This window comes from Sabethes cyaneus, chromosome 1 (genome assembly GCF_943734655.1).
Source record: "Sabethes cyaneus chromosome 1, idSabCyanKW18_F2, whole genome shotgun sequence".
Classification (NCBI taxonomy): Eukaryota; Metazoa; Arthropoda; class Insecta; order Diptera; family Culicidae; genus Sabethes; species Sabethes cyaneus.
Genome location: NC_071353.1, coordinates 66,001,505 through 66,020,207, shown reverse-complemented (window position 1 = coordinate 66,020,207; position 18,703 = coordinate 66,001,505). Strand labels below are relative to the sequence as shown.

Genomic DNA, 18,703 nt, shown 5'->3' with positions numbered 1-18,703 from the left:
CTGTTTTTGGCATTAAGTTTAAAGCAAGGATAAGTCGCTTAGAACATTGTTGCAGGCTCAATTTAAGGAACTGCTTTCCTCATTGATTACAATTGCGGTACATTCATTTCACAGTTCATGGCACACTGTGGCCCACCTTTTTGACATTTAAATTTTGAAATGTTAGAAATTGGCAGCCCTGCCAATGTTTGTTATTGTCAAAACGATCAAAACAGTTTGGCTGGGCGCAGGCGAGTTTGGCATGTTTCACACGATCAGCACCTCAGCGGCACAGTAAGGTACAGACTGAACAAAATTTCTATGAATGAGGTGAACGGAATGTTCTCAGCGACTTACCCTTGGTTTAAAGCCTACAGCAGTAAATTTCAGAATAATTCTAGATAGAATTAACAAAAGGGCGAATGTCGCAAATGTAAATAAAACGGGTGAGAGTTACTTTTTGCTGGACCAGCATAGGAAAATCAACCCTCACTCGGTTTGTTTACGCTTGCGACATTTGTCCTTTTGTTAATTCTATCTTCAATTATCATCAAGCCCTGCAAAGGTAGATTTAGATGCCCGAGTAAAGGCTAGTTTATATAGAACTAAATATCCCATGCGTTAGAGTGACTATATACAGAGTGGCGACATGTCATCTTAAAAGTATGCAATGCTCTAGCAATGCTTATTTTCTTTCTCTTTCCTGCATACGCGTTGGATTGGTCGTCTGCTCGATTGGAATGACACTGACAGATAATTATCATTCCAATTTTGACATTGTCGCCACTCTATATATAGTCACTCTACCATGCGTATACGCATATACATATATACATATATATAGAGTAGGGCGGGGCATAAGTGCGATGTTTGAAGTTGTTATCAATTTTCGTGAGATATAAAGAAGGACAACAACATAATATATTTTATAATGATGCAGTAACTCAATGTCTTCACATTCAACTATAAATCATCTGCGGTAATAGTGTTTTGCAAAATAAATTCTTCTTTCTTCTGATCAAGTGCAGATTCGAACTTTTACCCCACTAACGGGGCAAAAGTGCGAATACCGTGGGGCAAAAGTTCGAAGCTCGAATCCATGAAGTTAGCCCAGCAGTAGCTAACAAAACCATATTATCTTCAATCTGCGTTATGTTTCGGTAAGGAATATTCTCAATTTGCACCTTTTCTATTTTGCGCTCGTGTATTGCAGCCTCCGTTAGATCGAAACTTTTCCAAACCTTTGCTTTTTGTTTCATCAGCAGAAACACATTGTTTTTCTTCGGCCAACATCTGTAGAGCACACCGTTTTCTGCAGATCTTTTATTTCTAGTATCTGTATTATAGTGCCTAAAGCTGTGTATAATTAGCTATACATTTTTGCCACGTCCATGAATCGCACTTTTGCCCCGTCCGTGAATCGAACTTTTACCCCGCTAGGCGCTTGACGGGGTTAGATAAAATTACGGAAAAGCGAAAAATGTTGTATTTTCAAAACAAATATGTGAGTGATGTAAAACGCTGCTACTAATTTTCAACAATTAATATCCTCCTGTTGATATCGTATTTGCCGTATAACGAAAAATTACATCTGTTTCTGATGGATCTAAAGGGCTACTTATGGCCTCGTCAACAGAAGAAAGCTGCTCTTCTATTTTTTTAAGATGCACTGAGCTCCGTCTGCATTACTTGCCATTGTACTTTGACTGGATTATTGTATCTGTCCCTTGTTTTTGGCAAATGACAAAATCTTCATTTCTGAAGTCTCCATCCAGCTTACTAGATTTACGTATTCTTTTGGCCAATACGTGATCACCCACTTTTAGGATATTTCCCCAACAAACATTTTTGATGAATAACAGCTTGTCAAACGCTTGTTACTTAGTAATTAGCTGTACAATGGATGAACAAGCTACTGTTCAAAAAAATTTTTTTTGGGTCGTTTTGCCCCACGTCTTCGATCCGCGTACTCTTTACCTTTTTCTTTAACAACAGCATCTCGTTCCCTAACCTCTGCAACCTGCATCTTCTTGAAAAGATGAAATTCTCGGTAGTTTGTTTTTGATGCGACATCCAAACATAATCTCACCCGCTGATTTTCCTGTCGTTGGGTACTTGGAAGAATGATAGGTTAGCAAATACTTGTGAAGTTCTTGGCGCCAGTTATGTCCAAGTTCTTGTGCTATACGAAGACGCTTAATGATCGAACGGTTTTGGTGCTCAACGTCCCCGTTTGATTGCGGCCAATAGGGAATAGTGTTCATAAGTTTAATGCCATTTGCATCACAGAATTACTTAAACTCCGCACAGTCTGCACTAAGTTGAGGTGCATTATCTGCCTTTAACGCAATAGGAATTCCGTACCTACTGAACATAATGGAAAGTTCTCTTATGACATCTTGCGCAGTTGTCGTTTCCATTTCGCATACCTCTATGAAGCGGCTATAATAATTTATAACAACCATTAAATGTCATCTTTCCGGCAGAGGACCGAAAAAATCCAAAGCCATGGATAACTAGGTAGCTGACTCCGCTGTAAAGGCTCCGGAGGTTCTGGTGCACCGACTAAGGTAGGGTATTGCCGTTATCGTCGGGCCACTGTTATGGTCGGGTCATCACGATTTTACAGTTTTAGTAACTCATGATATCTATGATACAACCATTGTAAATCATCTTACTGTGATAGCTAACTTTTCACAACATTGTGAGTTTCAATCGTGTATTCAAAACACCCGTACCACAGAGAACAGACATCCAAGCGAAAGGTCCCCACTTGGATAAAACTTATGTCAAATTAGTTGGGAAACTATAGTGATGATGTCGCTGAAGGCGCATAAAATTCTACACTAAACTCACAACAGCTAGCTTCTGGCGCTAGCATAACGCTTTTAGTCCATATATACTAGCGCCAGAGGAGCCAAAGGTTGTCAGTGTGCAAATCAAAAGAATCATTTAGTTGGGAAACTATAGTGGTGGTGACGCTAGCATATTAGGTGATTTTAATTTGAAATTTTATCCAAGAATTCCCGAAAAATTTGTTCCTGAATGGATGTCTGTTCTCTGTGCCCGTACTGAATTCAGTTACTAAATCTTTCAAAAAAAGTTTTCTAGGCGCAATGAACTTTTCTTCAAGAAATGATTCATGAAATGCAATTATCGTGATAAATTTTGAAAATGAAGTGTGTTGTGCTGCACACGAGGACTATAGAAAAATCCCCTCCAGTAAGGTGTTTGGGAAGGCTACTAGAAAAGTGCTATTTGTAAAGGTCGGGCCACTTAAATAGTCATGGTTGGGCCACCATGATTTTTAGCGCAGAAGCGCAATAATCGCTAGAGAATGTCAGTCACGTAAAATGTGATGAAATAAAGCAAAATTAATATGATAAAAACCTAGATTTTTGTTGTTTTTTTCATTGTAGCTGTACACTTTGGAAAAGGCGATTGTAGCAATATTGATTTTACTAGATCGCCAAAATTTCGCAAAAATTTAATTAAAAATAGGGTATTTGTACCTATATGAGCCGTTGTTCACGGAATTCATTCTTTTCATGTCTCTATATAGAATTTCAATACGTGTGTCTTAGATTTTCTGCTGTGGCCCAACCTGTACAACATAGCCCGACTATTACAACATTTTTTGTCTTCACGTAAATGCCTATAACTTTTTTACTTTTCAAGCAATCAGTTCGAAACTTTCCAGAAATATACCTTATTCTTAGACCTTTGCAACGATGTATTTAGATTTTCAAAATTCCTTTTGAAACAAAAGTTATGGGCGAATTCCAAAACGTGGCCCAACCACGACGACACTCCCCTACATCCTCTACAGTTCTTCACGATTTTCTCGACCTGCGCATCCATTTTAGGCCACCAAACGTGGGAACGTAGATGATTCTTCATCATCGTGATTCCAGGGTGACCTTCGTGAGCGGTAAGCAGTACTTTTTCTCCATATGAGCAACTTTGTATGCTTGTCGATAAAATATCGGATGTTGTCTTCTTTGTGAATGTATTGTCTGGTCGAGTAAGAAGCCAAGTGTTAAGCGACAAGTTAAATTTAAATAGGAGTCCCGCTGTAAGGGTAAGCGGGGCAGGAACGCCCGCCTAAGCAAAACCTCCTGTATAAAAAAAAGTTGTAGCTCAATTTCTAATTTATCTGCTTTAAATGAACAATTGATCTATTACCTACATGTAAAAAATAAAAACATAAATATCTGTAATGATTTTCTATTTTTTATTGCGATTTGGAAACACGTCCAAAAAATAGAGTATTTTTTCCATGCGGGGTGAAACACGCCCACTAACGGGGTAAAACCGCCATAGCGTATAACTCTAACAACATTCAACCGATTTGAATGAAACTGGTGGCATTGGATTCATGAATTTATCTAATTTAAACAAATTGAATCAGTTTGCTATCAAACAATACATAGTTCCCCGAGATTCGCAAGTTCGAAAGAGTGTCCGGCAACCACTCGTATTGGAAGAATATCAGTAATATAGGTACCAACAGTCTTGAAATTGATACCGTGTAGTTTCCTTAGACAACAAGATGGATCGGGTTAGGCATCCTGGAGTCAATCTTTAAGGACTAGAGAGGATCTAAGGTAAAATATAACAATATGGGTATTAAAGTTCCTGCAATTGATCCGGTAGATCATTTTTTGACATTTCAAATTGTTCTGATTGATAAAGCAGATACATATTACTTTTTCATTGCTAAGATAATTTGCTATATTTTTATAAAAAATATGTTTATTCCATGTTATTTGTTCCAAGAGGGAGGAATTATTAAAAAAAGCTATATCCGAGAAAACAAGAAAATGTCCATAGCGCCCGCAGGGAAAATTGGCGATTTAGATTTTTCCAAACAGTCTACCAGCTATAAACTAACCACATTGATATTGTTTTATGTAAATCTGAGATTCTTTGGTCCAAACTATCCAATTATTTTAAAAATCTCCTTATCGCACTAGCATTATGCACGACAGTCTTGCGCCGTTCGTTGTGGGCGGTTTTATCCCCAAATGACCGATTTACATATTTCACTATTTATTTCAACAAAACTGCATGAACAGTTACCTAATTTAGGTACTGTCGGATGAAGACAGGATCAGAGAAGCTATGTGGGTTGGATTTACTGAAAGTTTTAACGTTTTGAATAAAATAAATCCTAAGTTCTGCGGGAACAAAGTTATAAAAAACGAAAGATGTAACGAAAAATCTGTTTTTATTTATTTCTCCGATAGTTTATACGATATTGCTGTACAAGGTATTGTAAAATATTGCGTATGCATTCAGTAATATGGCTGTCATCAACATTTAACACCAATTTGAGCAAGGCCCTATAAAACCATGGTGGGCGGTTTTACCCCGGCGGGCGTTGTTACCCCGTTTACCCTTACTTCGTCGGCGCAGAACATTCGAGCCTCCTCTACGAAGCAGAAACTATACGCAGCATGAAGCGACATGCAGGTTCATGCACGAGTTTAACGGACTTCAGCATATTATAACTTTCGATATGACATCAAATATGTTAAGACGAAGACTTAGTCTGTACTACAGAGGTAAATTATATAGTGTTTAGATTTTATGTATTTATAATTATTTAAGTCAATGTTTAATTTATAACTGTAATTCAATTATTGCTTAAGGGCACAAAGCCTACAAAAGCCAGAACAAATACAAATCCACATCCCTGGCACGAACGTCATTCTCATACATTTTTCTTGAAGCCGTTTGAGCCAGGCTTGCTGGCTCGGTTTTACTTCAAATTTGACAGCAGCTGTAAAAATTACGCAATCATACGGTCTTATGTTTCAGAAAATTTGTTGCATGAGGGATGTAGATAATGAAACATGTTCGTTTTTTCTGTTATCGGCAACATAAGAAAGGAGAAATTCTGACTTTTGATAGTCTTATTTTTTACGATAAACGAAAGAGGGGAAACAACACGCTGCATTTGTCATACTGCGCAGCATTAAATACATGCGTTGTCTCGTAAAAATTTTGTTTCAAAATTTGTTGTAAACCTCTATCACCACCACTAGAGCTTTCTGGCAGCTCAAGCACCCATACTAGCAAACACGAAATACGCGTGTATATACATAATGTTTACCTCATTTTGGGGAACAGCTGATGCTGGAGGAACAAACCGAAAAATAACGATTACTAGTTGTGTTTCTCCGTTTGCCACCCTGCAGAGCACATATTTCGGTCAAATTTTCCATCCTGTTCCAAATTCAAGCTCATATTTTGAAAATTTGGTATTTAAGCCAGCGGAAGACGAAATTCATGCTGTACCTTGGTGACAAAGGAATGCATCTCTTTTGTTTACTGTTGTTGTTTGCCTCATTTTCAAGCACCAATACACCCATAACGGGAAAGCTCTCTATCGGAGGCGGCTTCAGCTGACAGCTGTCGTGACAGGGATCCGATCAAGTCGACACCTTGCGCGTCGGTTAGCCTACAGGGTAGAGATGGTCGGGTATGAAAATTTGAATACCCGAACCCGACCCGTACCCTATCAAGAAAAAAATTGAAAACCCGTACCCGACCCGAACCCGCAAGTTTATTATTTTTGATACCCGAACCCGACCGCAACCCGACGGGTACGGGACGGGCCCGGGTACCCGACCATCTTTAGTGTTAAATGTGGTTAATAGGGATACCCGACCCGACCCGTACCCGATTTCAAAAACAAAAATTAAGAACCCGTACCCGACCCGAACCCGCAGATTATTTTTTTTCAATATCCGAACCCGACCCGAACCCGGCGGGTACGGGTACGGGTGCGGGTTTCGGGCAAATTTTCCACTACCCGATCATCTCTACTATAGGGTGCTCCACCTTTTATGTCGGTATGTAAATGCTGTATAACTTTCACTTGGCATTCCCCTCAGTGTATGCAAGAGGCGCGCGCAAAAATCACCACACACTTTCATTCCTAGCGACAGCAGAGCGTGCGATGGCGTATACACCAGTGTCTAACGTCCCGCATGTGCACTGAAGTTTGGATTGGGTACTTTCAACACACACCCTTGCTTTGAATCACCAGCGTGCGGAATAACGAGGGAGAATAACTCTGCGGTGAGCGCACCGCAGTGAGCACTTCTGCGAAATAAGCAAGCAAGCAAAAACTGCAATTTGATAGTCCTCTAAGCGTTGTTGAATGGTATTGGCGATGCCAGCGGTGAAAGAGATTTCGTAGGCTGCTCGCACTTACAGGAAATCTCGTGCCGAACTGTCAACGCGTGAGTGTTGACAAAAGCAAAAATACTTCCCTTTCTTTTTTTCTCACGCAAACCCCTGAACAATATCAGCAACGCTGGCAAGGCCAATACCTTATTGATGCATTTATTAAATCAGTCATGTTTTGTAGCAACATTTGACAATTTTAAATACGCAGAAAGTCAAATTTGAAACAAACTGTGGATCCATAAAATGAATAGCCTACACATCAAATTTAACAATGCATGCATAAAGGTTACACAAGCAAATCATTCCAATGTTTCAGCTGAGAAAAATATACAAACGAATGTCTCATTTATAGTTCTCAAAATTAGAAATAATTGTTGCGCCATTTGTTTCATTACTTTAATTTGACTATTACAGGTCGGACTAGACATGTGCGCCGCCGCCGCCGACACTTTTGCATGCGCCGCCGCCGCCGATGATTTAGAACCGGCGCGCCGCCTAGGTCCTTTTTTCCACGCCGCCGAGGCCATTTTCCCACGCCGACGATATAGCCCAACATTGACAAAAATGCGGGTCAAAATGTTGACAGCACATAGTTAAACCGTTTTGTGAATTCATTCTTATATTGCACCTTTAGTTTAGATTCAATTTAACTGCCGCGTAGATGTGCCCTGAATATTACCTTGCGTCCAACTGAGAGCGAATCGAAAATACCTAACGTAAACGACTTCAGAATGATGTTTTCCGTCAAACTTCTGTCTTCTGTTAATTTCTTTTTAAAAATCGCTTTTCGTTTGGAAGGTATGATTACTTTCCTCGGCAGTGAGGGTAAGACTGGCAACTCTTAGTTTTACTAGAATAGCATCAAATAATTGTGTCTTTATACATTGAGCATGTTAGCATTCATTATTTTAGATATTTTAAGACGTCATGACCGATATGAATCGTCAAATATCGAAATATAAACAAAAAACGAGTGCCGTCGACTGAATGTACGCGAAATGGACTCGACTTAATGGACTCGCGAGTACGTTTTAACCCCTAATTCTCAGAAGGAGTTTCAAGTTCATTTTTTAGTCTGCGGTCAGCAGGCCTTGAATGATCTGCAACTCGTTTATAGTCTTTTCCGGAGAAAACAGACGTTATTCAATGTTACGGCTGTTATGGCTACCACTTATATATCGTATATACTACTACTAGCTGACCCGACAAACTTTGCATTGCCAAAAATGAAAGTGTGATGTACATAAATCCTGGGGCTACCCCCTGCAGTGACCGGCACTTCCGACAACACTGCTGACAACACTCACGGCCTGCGGCCGTCTCGCCCTGAATCATCTAGTGTTACTATAGGTAGTTTCTGGTGGTCTTGTTATTGACTATGGTTGTATGGAAGAGCCTAAAATTTCTCGAATTTGATTAGTTTTTAAGTTACGCAAAAATTTCTGTTTCATTTGTATGAGAGTCCGCCCCCACTATCACAGGGGTGAGGAGTCTCAAACCATCATTAAATAAATTCATGCCTCAAAAATCCCCCACATGCCAAATTTGCTTCCATTTGCTTGATTAGTGCTCGGGTTAAGAGGAAATTTGTATTTCATTTGTATACGAGCCCCCGCTCTTGTAGGTGGGAAGGGTAATAATTCCCCTCCTAAAGAGGGGAGGTGTCTCAATTCACCATAGAAAAAAAATTGCGTTCAAAAACACCCACATGCCATATTTGGTTCCATTTGCTTAATTAGTTCTAGAGTTAGGAGGAAAATTATATTTTATTTGTATGGAAGCCCCTCCTCTTAAAAGGGGGAGGGGTCATAATTCCCTTCCTAAAGAGGTTAAGGGTCTCAATTCATTATAGACTAAAATCCTGTCTCTAAAAACAACCACATGCCAAATTTGATAGGATTTGCTCGAATAGTTCTCTAGTTAAGCAGAAATTTGTGTTTTATTTGTATGGGAGCCCCCCTTTTAAGTAGGGGAGGGGTTTCTTACCATCATAAGAACCTTCCTGGGCCCCAAAAATCCCTACTTGCAAAATTTCACGTCGATCGGCTCAGTAGTTTCCGATTCTATAAGGAACATACTGACAGACAGAAAGAAATCCATTTTTTCATGCCCTGCGACAAGTTTTTGCGAGTGTGTATTCAACTATCGGTCACGGTCGCCACCTTCGCTCGTAAAAGCAATCTGAGCAGCTGACACCGATCACTCGCGAGGACTCGCAGTCTTATTCGTGTGTGTAAGTGAAGGCGTAAGGTGAACAAAAAAGAAAAAAATGCAAAATATGTATCCATATATCCTAGTATGCCGCTAGCCCACACAGGTTGTTGGCTTCTCACGAGTTGTTGGCTTTGTGAGTGGACTGGGCAGAGACACTTTGAGGCTATGCGCTCACTAGTAACTAGGTAGTAGGATGTATGCACGCAGCATCGGCGGCTGTGTATCGTGAGCTTGCGTCAGTTGCGTAAACGTTGGATGCTGCTTATACTCGCTCGCATGAGACTAGGCATACTTTACTTCTCGCTCGATTTGCAACATTGCCGATATCACCTGCAAAGTTTTAGGCGTCGTCTATTATACGCAATGCATGTAAATTCCCTTAACTTAAAAAAAGCATAGGCAGAAAGCTGAAATTTAAATTCGATCTATAGTAATCGGACGTGCATTTGTATGGCATAAAATCGAAAGATGGGGTGCGTATCCAAACCTTCCCTGCCTTTTACGTACCCGTGCCTACCATATTGCGTATTCACAAACATATAAATAAAAAGTAATTCATAGATCATTCACAAAATAAGTATTATTAAGATTTGTTTTACTTGTCAATTTTAGTTCGGTTTTTTAAAAGATTTTGTTTAAACTAATACGAAATGCGGTATTTTAACGGTGTAAAATACTCGCACGCCGCCGCCGCCGCCGCCGATAGTAACGAACGGCGTCACGCTGGCGACGCCGCCGCCGCCGAATAAAAATTATTCCTGCGCCGCCGCCGCCGATAATCTGACCGGCGCACACCTCTAGGTCGGACTCGATTATTCGGGTGAAATTTTTTTTATCCAGCTTTTTACGCGCTATAATGGTGGACGCTATAAATTGTGTTCGTAATATGCGAACAATCTTTTTGACAACTCTGCATACATCAAATCTGGCACTTTTCTCTTGCAACACTACCGTGCTCTTTCTTTCGTTTACGCCAAATAAGGAAAGCAAAAATGTGCGAAATGTAAACAAAACTATTGCTCTCCTTATTTTGCGTAAACGAAAGAAAGAGCAACACTGTCGTACAGGAGAAGAGTGCCCAGTTTTGATGTATGCAGAGTTGTCAAAAAGATTGTTCGCATATTACGAACACAATTTATAGCGTCCGCCATTATAGCGCGTAAAAAGCTGGATAATGTTAATCACGTTCTGAACGTAAACACATTACAAAAAACCCATTTAAATTTTTTTTTCACCCGAATAACCGAGTCCGACCTGCGTTAACTATGTGAATTGCAATTTTGGCTAACAGTTATGATAAAAAATAAGAAAACTTATCCAATTTAATTCTACTATGTGTATTTTATTCAATGACAGATACGTATTTCGCCTACGACTTGCAGGCTTCCTCAGTGTCTGTTTTCGAGTTCGAAAACAGACACTGAGGAAGCCTGCAAGTCGTAGGCGAAATACGTATCTGTCATTGAATAAAATACACATAGTAGAATTAAATTGGATAAGTTTTCTTATTTTTTATTTTTAGGATTCGTATTCTACTAAGACCCTCCAAAAACTTCAGTCAAGAAAGTACTGCCAACTGCAACTGAAAGTACTGTAAAATTAAATCAAATGCATATTAATGCATGGGATCTTATAACAATTCTGTGAATAAAAATGACTCAAGTTTTTATTATTATTAGTTATTTAAGTATAGTTTTTTTTAATTAAAAAAAATCGATCATTTAAGGAGTGCCAAATCTTTTTTTAGAGATGGCTTAGCTTTCTAGTTATTATAGGTATTATATTACATGCCTTTCGAACGACAAATTTCGTTTAATAGTTAGTACAGAAATTTTTATTCAAACTTCAATCATTTTAGCACCCTACAAATAATAATTCAATTGATCGAGATACCATACCGATTCCATTGGGCTTAGTGCTGAGACTACGAGATCTCAATGCTCCAAAAATTACTTTCTAACAGTCTCCTCTAGCTATGGTTCGAATATACGACGACTGGCTTGTTGTCATTCTTGTACCTGTATATCATCATAGCAAATATGCGTAGAAGATTGAACGATTTGTGAGTTGTTCTTATTTAATTATAAGATTTAAATTGAAATTATTTCAAAGATATCACTTTCTAAGAAATTTTTTGGTAACTCAATAAAATAAGAGAACATTAGCAATAGCAATTATTTGTATATATTGATTTTGTTAAAAAATAAAACAATAGTTCAATAGAATTTCGTGAAAAGTTATGTGATTATTTTCCATCTAACTTTTCCCGTACTATTTACGTGAATTTAACGTAGTTTGCATTAGTATGCGTGCATTTACGTGAAAATCAGATAGATGTATTGTATTTTCCAATAATGTTCAACTGAAAGTCACGTAATTCCCTGTAGAGAAATTTACGTGATTTTTCACGTGGAAAGAACGTGTGGATTATTTTGCGTGTGAGTAATCGAGTTATTATTGCCCCTTTTATGACTATTTGTCGACCAACATTTGAAAAGGGCGGATAAGCCAACTGTCAAGCTGACCGAGCGAGGGTTTTTCTTTTGATGGAGCAGCATAGGAAAATGAACTCTCACTCGTTCTCTTTGACAGTTGGCTTATCCGCCCTTTTCAAATGTTGGTGATAATCTTTTATTGCAACATAAATACCACATTTTGCACTGTTAATCTGACACTAGAGTGGCTTTTAGTTTGATCTACTAATGAGTTTGACTTCTTTTTCCTTCTTCCCCTTCTTTTTCACTTCAATCGCGCGAAATCGTGTGCGAGATTCGACTGTGATAATCGTGTAAATCGGGGTAGGCTAAATAGGGGTAAATGTCGCAATACATGCATGGACACCTGCTACTGTCGCTACAAAGAGACATACGTAGTCCTGCGTCACCTATGCGGTCGTGTCTTGTACACAACCCCTCTGATTTTTTTATTCGGCAGATTTCGCAGTCAGCTGTTAGAGTACAGGACAATTGAGGGGCTAGTAAGACGACGGGCTTGTTAGATCAGCGCCTTACCTCGAGGCCAGCTGGGTGGAATTAATGAGGCACAACATTCCATAAATCACTCGTCTGTTCTGAACCAATCGCTGTTGCATGCTTAACATGGAATACAGACACGCACTTGCCTAATTCGCCGATTTGCGACTACGAAGCTCCACGATTTCTTTTCTACACACTTAAAAAAAAGCGCCGAAGTCGGCTTAATTTTGCCGAGATTTGGACAGCCGAGCGTTCGGCAAAATTTTTTATGATGCCAAACGTTAGTAAAGATCCGTAAACGTCGATTTGCAAAACCGAAATTTTTACCGAACGCTCGGCTGTCCAAATCTCGGCAAAATTTAGCCGACTTCGGCGCTTTTTTTTAAGTGTGTACTCATGGAACTCATAGAACACCATATGTGAGTATAAATGAAGAATTGTCAAAAATCTTTTTGTTCCTTGATACTCTTTAACGAATTCTGTTTTCTGTCCTTGCTTCACTCATAGACTAAACTTTTACATGGGTCAGCATATTAACTTCGTAGTCGTATTTCGTTGTGACGCGCCCCTGCAAACGGACATTCAATATCGACGTGATTTAAGGGGAAACCAAAAATGGCTCAAAGATGGCAGGATAAATGGCTACCGTTTGATGCAAGTATTGTTTTGTGCCTTAAAAATACATCTGTATTGGCAGAGCACGCTTTCGCCACGTAATCAGTGCTTCCAGTGCTGTTATAATTTCCTAAAACTTGTCATTTCATTTATCGATCCGCTGTATATCAACAAACGCTCAGCAAAACATAATTGCTAATGGAAAATAAATTTATCTGATCATATAGATTATTACGTGTTCATAAAGCGTATAATCTGGAATTAGTTAATAGATATTTGGTTACGCTCATATTTCGTTGAACTAGCGATTTCCGAAAAAACAGCACCACGGACTCAAAGTTTCGCCACATCAATGAGCTTTTAAAGAGCTTTCAGCTTTTGCCGCATAGATACGCTTAGAGTAAAGTAAACACACGGAACTGGTCTTCAATGCAAACGGATTAATTAACTATCCTATTGGTCCTATGCATAACTCAGGTGCTGGAAATCTTAAATGAATCGGAATGTCTGGATAAAGAAAACAAACCATATATCGGGACGTTCGTAATCAGTGCGGTTGGCTGCGGATCAGTTGTGTTTACATTTGCAAACTCTACTATTTGACATATATTACTAATACTGATGCAACATTCAAATAAACGTTTAGGTTTTTAACGAACACATGAGATGTACAGTACAGTGTTTGTCGCTCTAATACAATAACTTGAGCCACTTTCGGTGTCTCCTTAACACTCTGCAGAAGCACGTGTGTCTCTGTCCCTGTTAGCATACAGCATATAGGGTAACCAACCTATTTTGGACCCCATCAGCAGCTGTACATAATTTGGACACTTCCATTTGATTTTACTGAAGTGTCCAAATTATGTACAGCTACTGATGGGGTGCAAAATACGTTGGGGACCCTATCTGATTATTTGTATTTCTGAATATATTCCATTGGAATAAAACGACGAATGGTATAGTTTGTTGTGTATTTTACTTAAACTTCCATTTCAGACATTTGGTTTACTAAGCAGATCTATCAATAAAACGAAGAAGTACAAGGGTAGGTAGCTAAAATCAACAAATAATATTAATCTTTGTACAAAATCAGGAACACAGAGCACCACCCATGGGCCTTAAATAGTACCAGAACCTATCTTACTATCAATTACTTTTAAAATTATTTCATTCACCACACTGTATCTTCCTGGCAACCTAATATGAGGTTCTTCTACGTTTTCCTTAAATTGTTTAATTTTCTAAATATTTAGCTACAGTTTAATCGTTTCGGTTCATTATAGTTTAAAAGACTAACGAAAACAAAACCGAAATTGGTAATTATATAATATCTTTCATTCTAATATCAATATTTTAGAGAATCTGTTTTGTATTATATTATGCATGGACAGATAAAACAGATCTAGCTGCGTGAGATATGAAAACAACTATTTCTTCGGTTCAGATGTGTCACTGTCAAATCTGTATGATTAATAAACATTAAAATACCTCAAAGACGAGGGATGTAGGCTGTGTAGTCAAATATCAACTTATTATTGATGTAGTGTTCCCCCTTGCATCGTGTACATAATCGTCTACGTGAACGATGGGATGAGATAAACTGCTGGACGGTTTACTATCGATAAGATAAAACATTCGTATCGATATGCTGCGCATAAAGAGTTTGAAAAACAGCTCACGGAAGCAGTTGTTATAAAGTGCTGTCTGGGAAATGGGTAACAGAGCTCTAATTAAAACTAAAATCACATATCAGGCGACAGTTTGTGAAACAAAATATTCAATTGCGTGGTTTAAATATTTACAATTAGAACGTGCGAGAGGGTGGTTGCTAATTTGCATGGCAATTAAGTTAGTGAATGATTCAAAAGAGATTTCTAATTGGTATTTAATTCATTGCATTGGTAGAGAATCACTGAGCATCGATGCTATTTCGTGGGTATGGTTATAGGATTATTTATTAACGGTTTGATACGTTATTCGGATCACTTGGAATGATTGGTGTCGATGTTTTGAAATGAACCCAAAGGGCTAGTTTGAGGGGCTGGTGATTATATGATTTCTAAATTTGACATAATATTTGGTATCTAATTAATAAATAAATAAAATTTTCGCAATGAATTTAAAATGTTCAGTATGATTTTTTCTATGACCATAATCTATTACTAAAACTCATATTTTTGGTATCTTGGTCTAACGCCATTAATTTTTGTAAATAATAGGTATAGTTTCAAATCAAATTTTCTATACGGTAGCGGTATTACCGTGCAGTATTCTTTGATTACTTTTTACCATGTCTATTATATTGTTGGTGCCTTTGACATGAGCCGTGAAGGTAAAATGTCAGTGTGAAAAGCTTTACATCACGCTGATTCCGTAGAAGACGGACACAATGCACAAGATTTCAGTGAAGGAGGCACAATTTTGATGGCGATTACCTTCAGAAAAAATAGAATTCAATTCTAGTCATATATTCATTCGTATGCCAAATTTGCACGTTCATTCAAAGGCATCAAACTATTTGGAAGAGAGTACCTATGCGCGCCCTGCTACAATGTTTACTTAGCGAACGTTACGTTGTATGTTCGTAGCTCCATTGATTCCAGGAATATATCTGCTATAGAATTAACTGGCTCTCCAAGATGTAAACCGGTCAACGAAGTACTAGTAATTTGTTCCAACAACTCTCCCGTGAAGAGCTGAAGCTGTCTATTATACTCATCTACATTATAACTACTAATGTTACTACTACTGCTAACACTACTGCTGTTATTATTATTACAAAAATAATTTACTACTTCATCGCCGCCTATCCGGCAGTTGTAGCCTTGTCGATGTAGAACCAACAAGGCCGAATTCGAAGGAAATAGCGGAAGATTGCCTTCAGTCAGTGTTCGGAGATTCAGAATGTGTAAATCACAGGGAAACGGAGTGCTGAGCAGCTGCACTGCCCGGTTTAGTATTACCTGATTGCTTTCATCGTACTTTTCGACGATGAAAAGGTTTGCTGGATAATTTAGTCCATTAGATAAGCTGTTTGCAAAAATACTTGGCAGTTGGTATTCGGTGGGTTTCAAATCGTCGTTTCGGTCCATTGATTCGCTTACGGTAACCGGAACCTTTTCAATGGTTTCCAATGCCATCCAAAACCTATGCCTTGTAAGACGGCTATCAACGACACCTTCACCCATTCCACGGTAGTCATCGTACAACGTTCGTCTGTCCAGCATAACTTCAAGCTGTCCTGGTTCTAAACTAGCTGCACCCTGTGCGTGCGTCGTCAGTAAAGTCAGTCTCATTTTCTCATCTTGAATAAATGCTCCACTAGTTATTGGAAAATAGTTTCCCTCGATCCCGATGGATGGGACTTTCGTACGCTTTTGATACTGAAAACCATTTAAATCTGAATAAAACTCAGGACTCTCGGTTCCTCCATTTTCAATGTCAGTGACGAATCTCATGAACAATTCAGTTTCGCGATTTTTGGGAGGCATTTCAAAGTCAACGTCATTTTCAATGTAGATTCCATTGTCCAAAATAGTATTTGAATTGTAGATCCTAACGGTGTGCGCGAGAAATGGGCCATAGATTACCGTAACATCACTGGCTAGTGGTCCGGACGTTATCAAAATCGTCACATCGTTATACTGCTCAAGAACCTCCTTCTCAGAGTTTCGTTGCTCCGGGTCTGTTTTGAACAGGTATGCGCCGGAATGGAACTGGGCACTCTTGTAAGCTGCAAATTTAATTGCGCACTGGATTTGCTTGCCCATATTTTTCTTCGTGACAGATTTCAAGAAACCACTTTGCTCATCAAACAGTAGTCTCATTTTATAATTTTCCAGCTGAATATCTCCAGGTTGTTTATTTCTAACTTCGAAAATTTCATTTTTCTCCTCCTGGCATTCATTACAGTAAAGTGTTGCCATCTTTGATTTAAAATCATCCTCATATAGAGCGGTGAACGTCGTCAACGATAGCGGTGCCAGCTTTGCCACAAACATAACTTCGTACTCCTTATCGGAGGGAAATATCTTTCTGGTTGCATAAGACGATTCGGTTATATTCCATACGGGATTGATTTGAATATCCATTGGTTTCCCATTAGGATCCAATATTTTCACGCGAGGTGAGAGCGTTCGAATTAGAACAACCTCTAATCGTTCCTGGGCCAGTGAATTGTATATCACAAAATCTGTGCTTCGTGCTTCCGTTACGATTAACGGCGTTTTCCTTGGTAGTTTTCCAAAGTTGTCGCGCTCTAGTTCCCCTATTAAAAAGTTCAGTTCAGAACCCTTCTCTTGAATTAGTAGTTCGATTGCTTTTTCTTGTAACTTGACCGTATCTTGAATGCTTTCGAACAACCGGAGGGCATAGTCCCGCATTACATTCGCCTTGGATGTGCCAGTTATGGCATCATGGTGTTGGAATAAACCTAAGTTCCGTCTAGCAAGTATCATTTTTTCGTAATTTTTCTCGTAGATTTTGAATGCGTTTGAGTTACTCGCTTGTCGGGCACGGTTGAAGGCTAGAGTGAACAAGATTTCAAGGCTTCGTAAATTATGCTCCAACTCGCGACTTAGTATCTTGTAGTAAGGGCGAGTCGTAAAATACCCAGACCAATAGGCTGGTCTACCTTCATTGAAGATATCAGCATATACGAAGAAATCTCCTTTTAAAATCGGGAATGTTTCATAGCGTTCCTTTACAGCTGCAAAATAGTCTTTCGGAGTTCCGAATTTTATGTCTGCCTTATATTTGTTTCTGTTTTCATTAATATAGTCAATAAGCTTTTTGTAATTAGCATATTGTTGTTCCATTTCTTTTTCTTTGTTGTAACGGAAGTCATCTCCAACGGGAATCAGTGCGACATTATGTGGAAAAAGCGAAGCTGTTCGCGAGTACTGCTCCATCAGCAAGTCAGCCTTTGATTCGATATTCTCCGGAGTAATAAATTGGGCCTTGATTGAATACTCCGTGTACTCACCGGGGATTTTCCGAAAGTCGAAGTTAAGACAAATGAAAGGATGTGGCCCACAAGAATGTTTTATGGAGTATATATCGAAGGGCATGTTGTGAGTTAGCAAAGTGTGTTTTCGGTCGAGCGCAGCACCAGGACTTCGCCAATAGGGAGTCCAGAGGAAATCTCCGTAGTTATGACGCGCAAACCACTGTTTCCATGCGTAATGTATTCGTTGAATAATCGTCCCTTCAAAACCGCTGGCCGCCAGCAAATATGGAACCGTACTACCATGTCCAAATGGATCAATGCTCCACCCTGTGGTTGGTGACACGTTCAAATTCGTTTTCACCCATTGATGTCCTACAATACAAAACGGTTAGACATTTTCCTCAATATTTTTTTTTGCTAGGATACCTTCAATCAACTGATCAACCATGGCAAATAAATGAGCATTTGCCTCGTCCGTCATTACCCATCCGCCGGTTGTTATTTCCAGCCGACCAGATTTGACTAGCTTTTTCAGAATCTGCAGAAGAAATCAGTATATATTTAACAAATGAATTCGATTTAAAAATTTCCTAACATATATCAAACGGTACATTATTCATTCACAGGTGAAAGAAATCTAAGATCTGGCACGTTTATAATTCAGAAACATGATTGGTTTTTCCAACTTCCAACGAGTCATAATGGCGGACAGCATAATCCGTAATATTTGAACAGTGTTTTTGACATTTCTGTATATATCGCACATTTCCTT

At 38.9% G+C, this 18,703-nt stretch overlaps 1 protein-coding gene across 3 annotated transcripts in view; it reads right to left on the bottom strand.

Moving 5' to 3' along the window:
- Nucleotides 1-13,955: 13,955 nt before the first annotated feature.
- The window catches only part of LOC128732907 (alpha-mannosidase 2), a 147,908-nt gene continuing 143,160 nt past the window's right edge, over nucleotides 13,956-18,703 (bottom strand). For all 3 annotated transcript variants that reach the window (XM_053826364.1, XM_053826355.1, XM_053826372.1), the window contains 2 exons: nucleotides 18,358-18,469; nucleotides 13,956-18,303 (listed from right to left, as the gene is read on the bottom strand). In XM_053826364.1, the coding sequence (XP_053682339.1) occupies nucleotides 15,539-18,303; nucleotides 18,358-18,469 (2,877 nt within the window). In that variant the 3' untranslated portion in view covers nucleotides 13,956-15,538. The remainder of the gene's footprint in view (nucleotides 18,304-18,357; nucleotides 18,470-18,703) is intronic.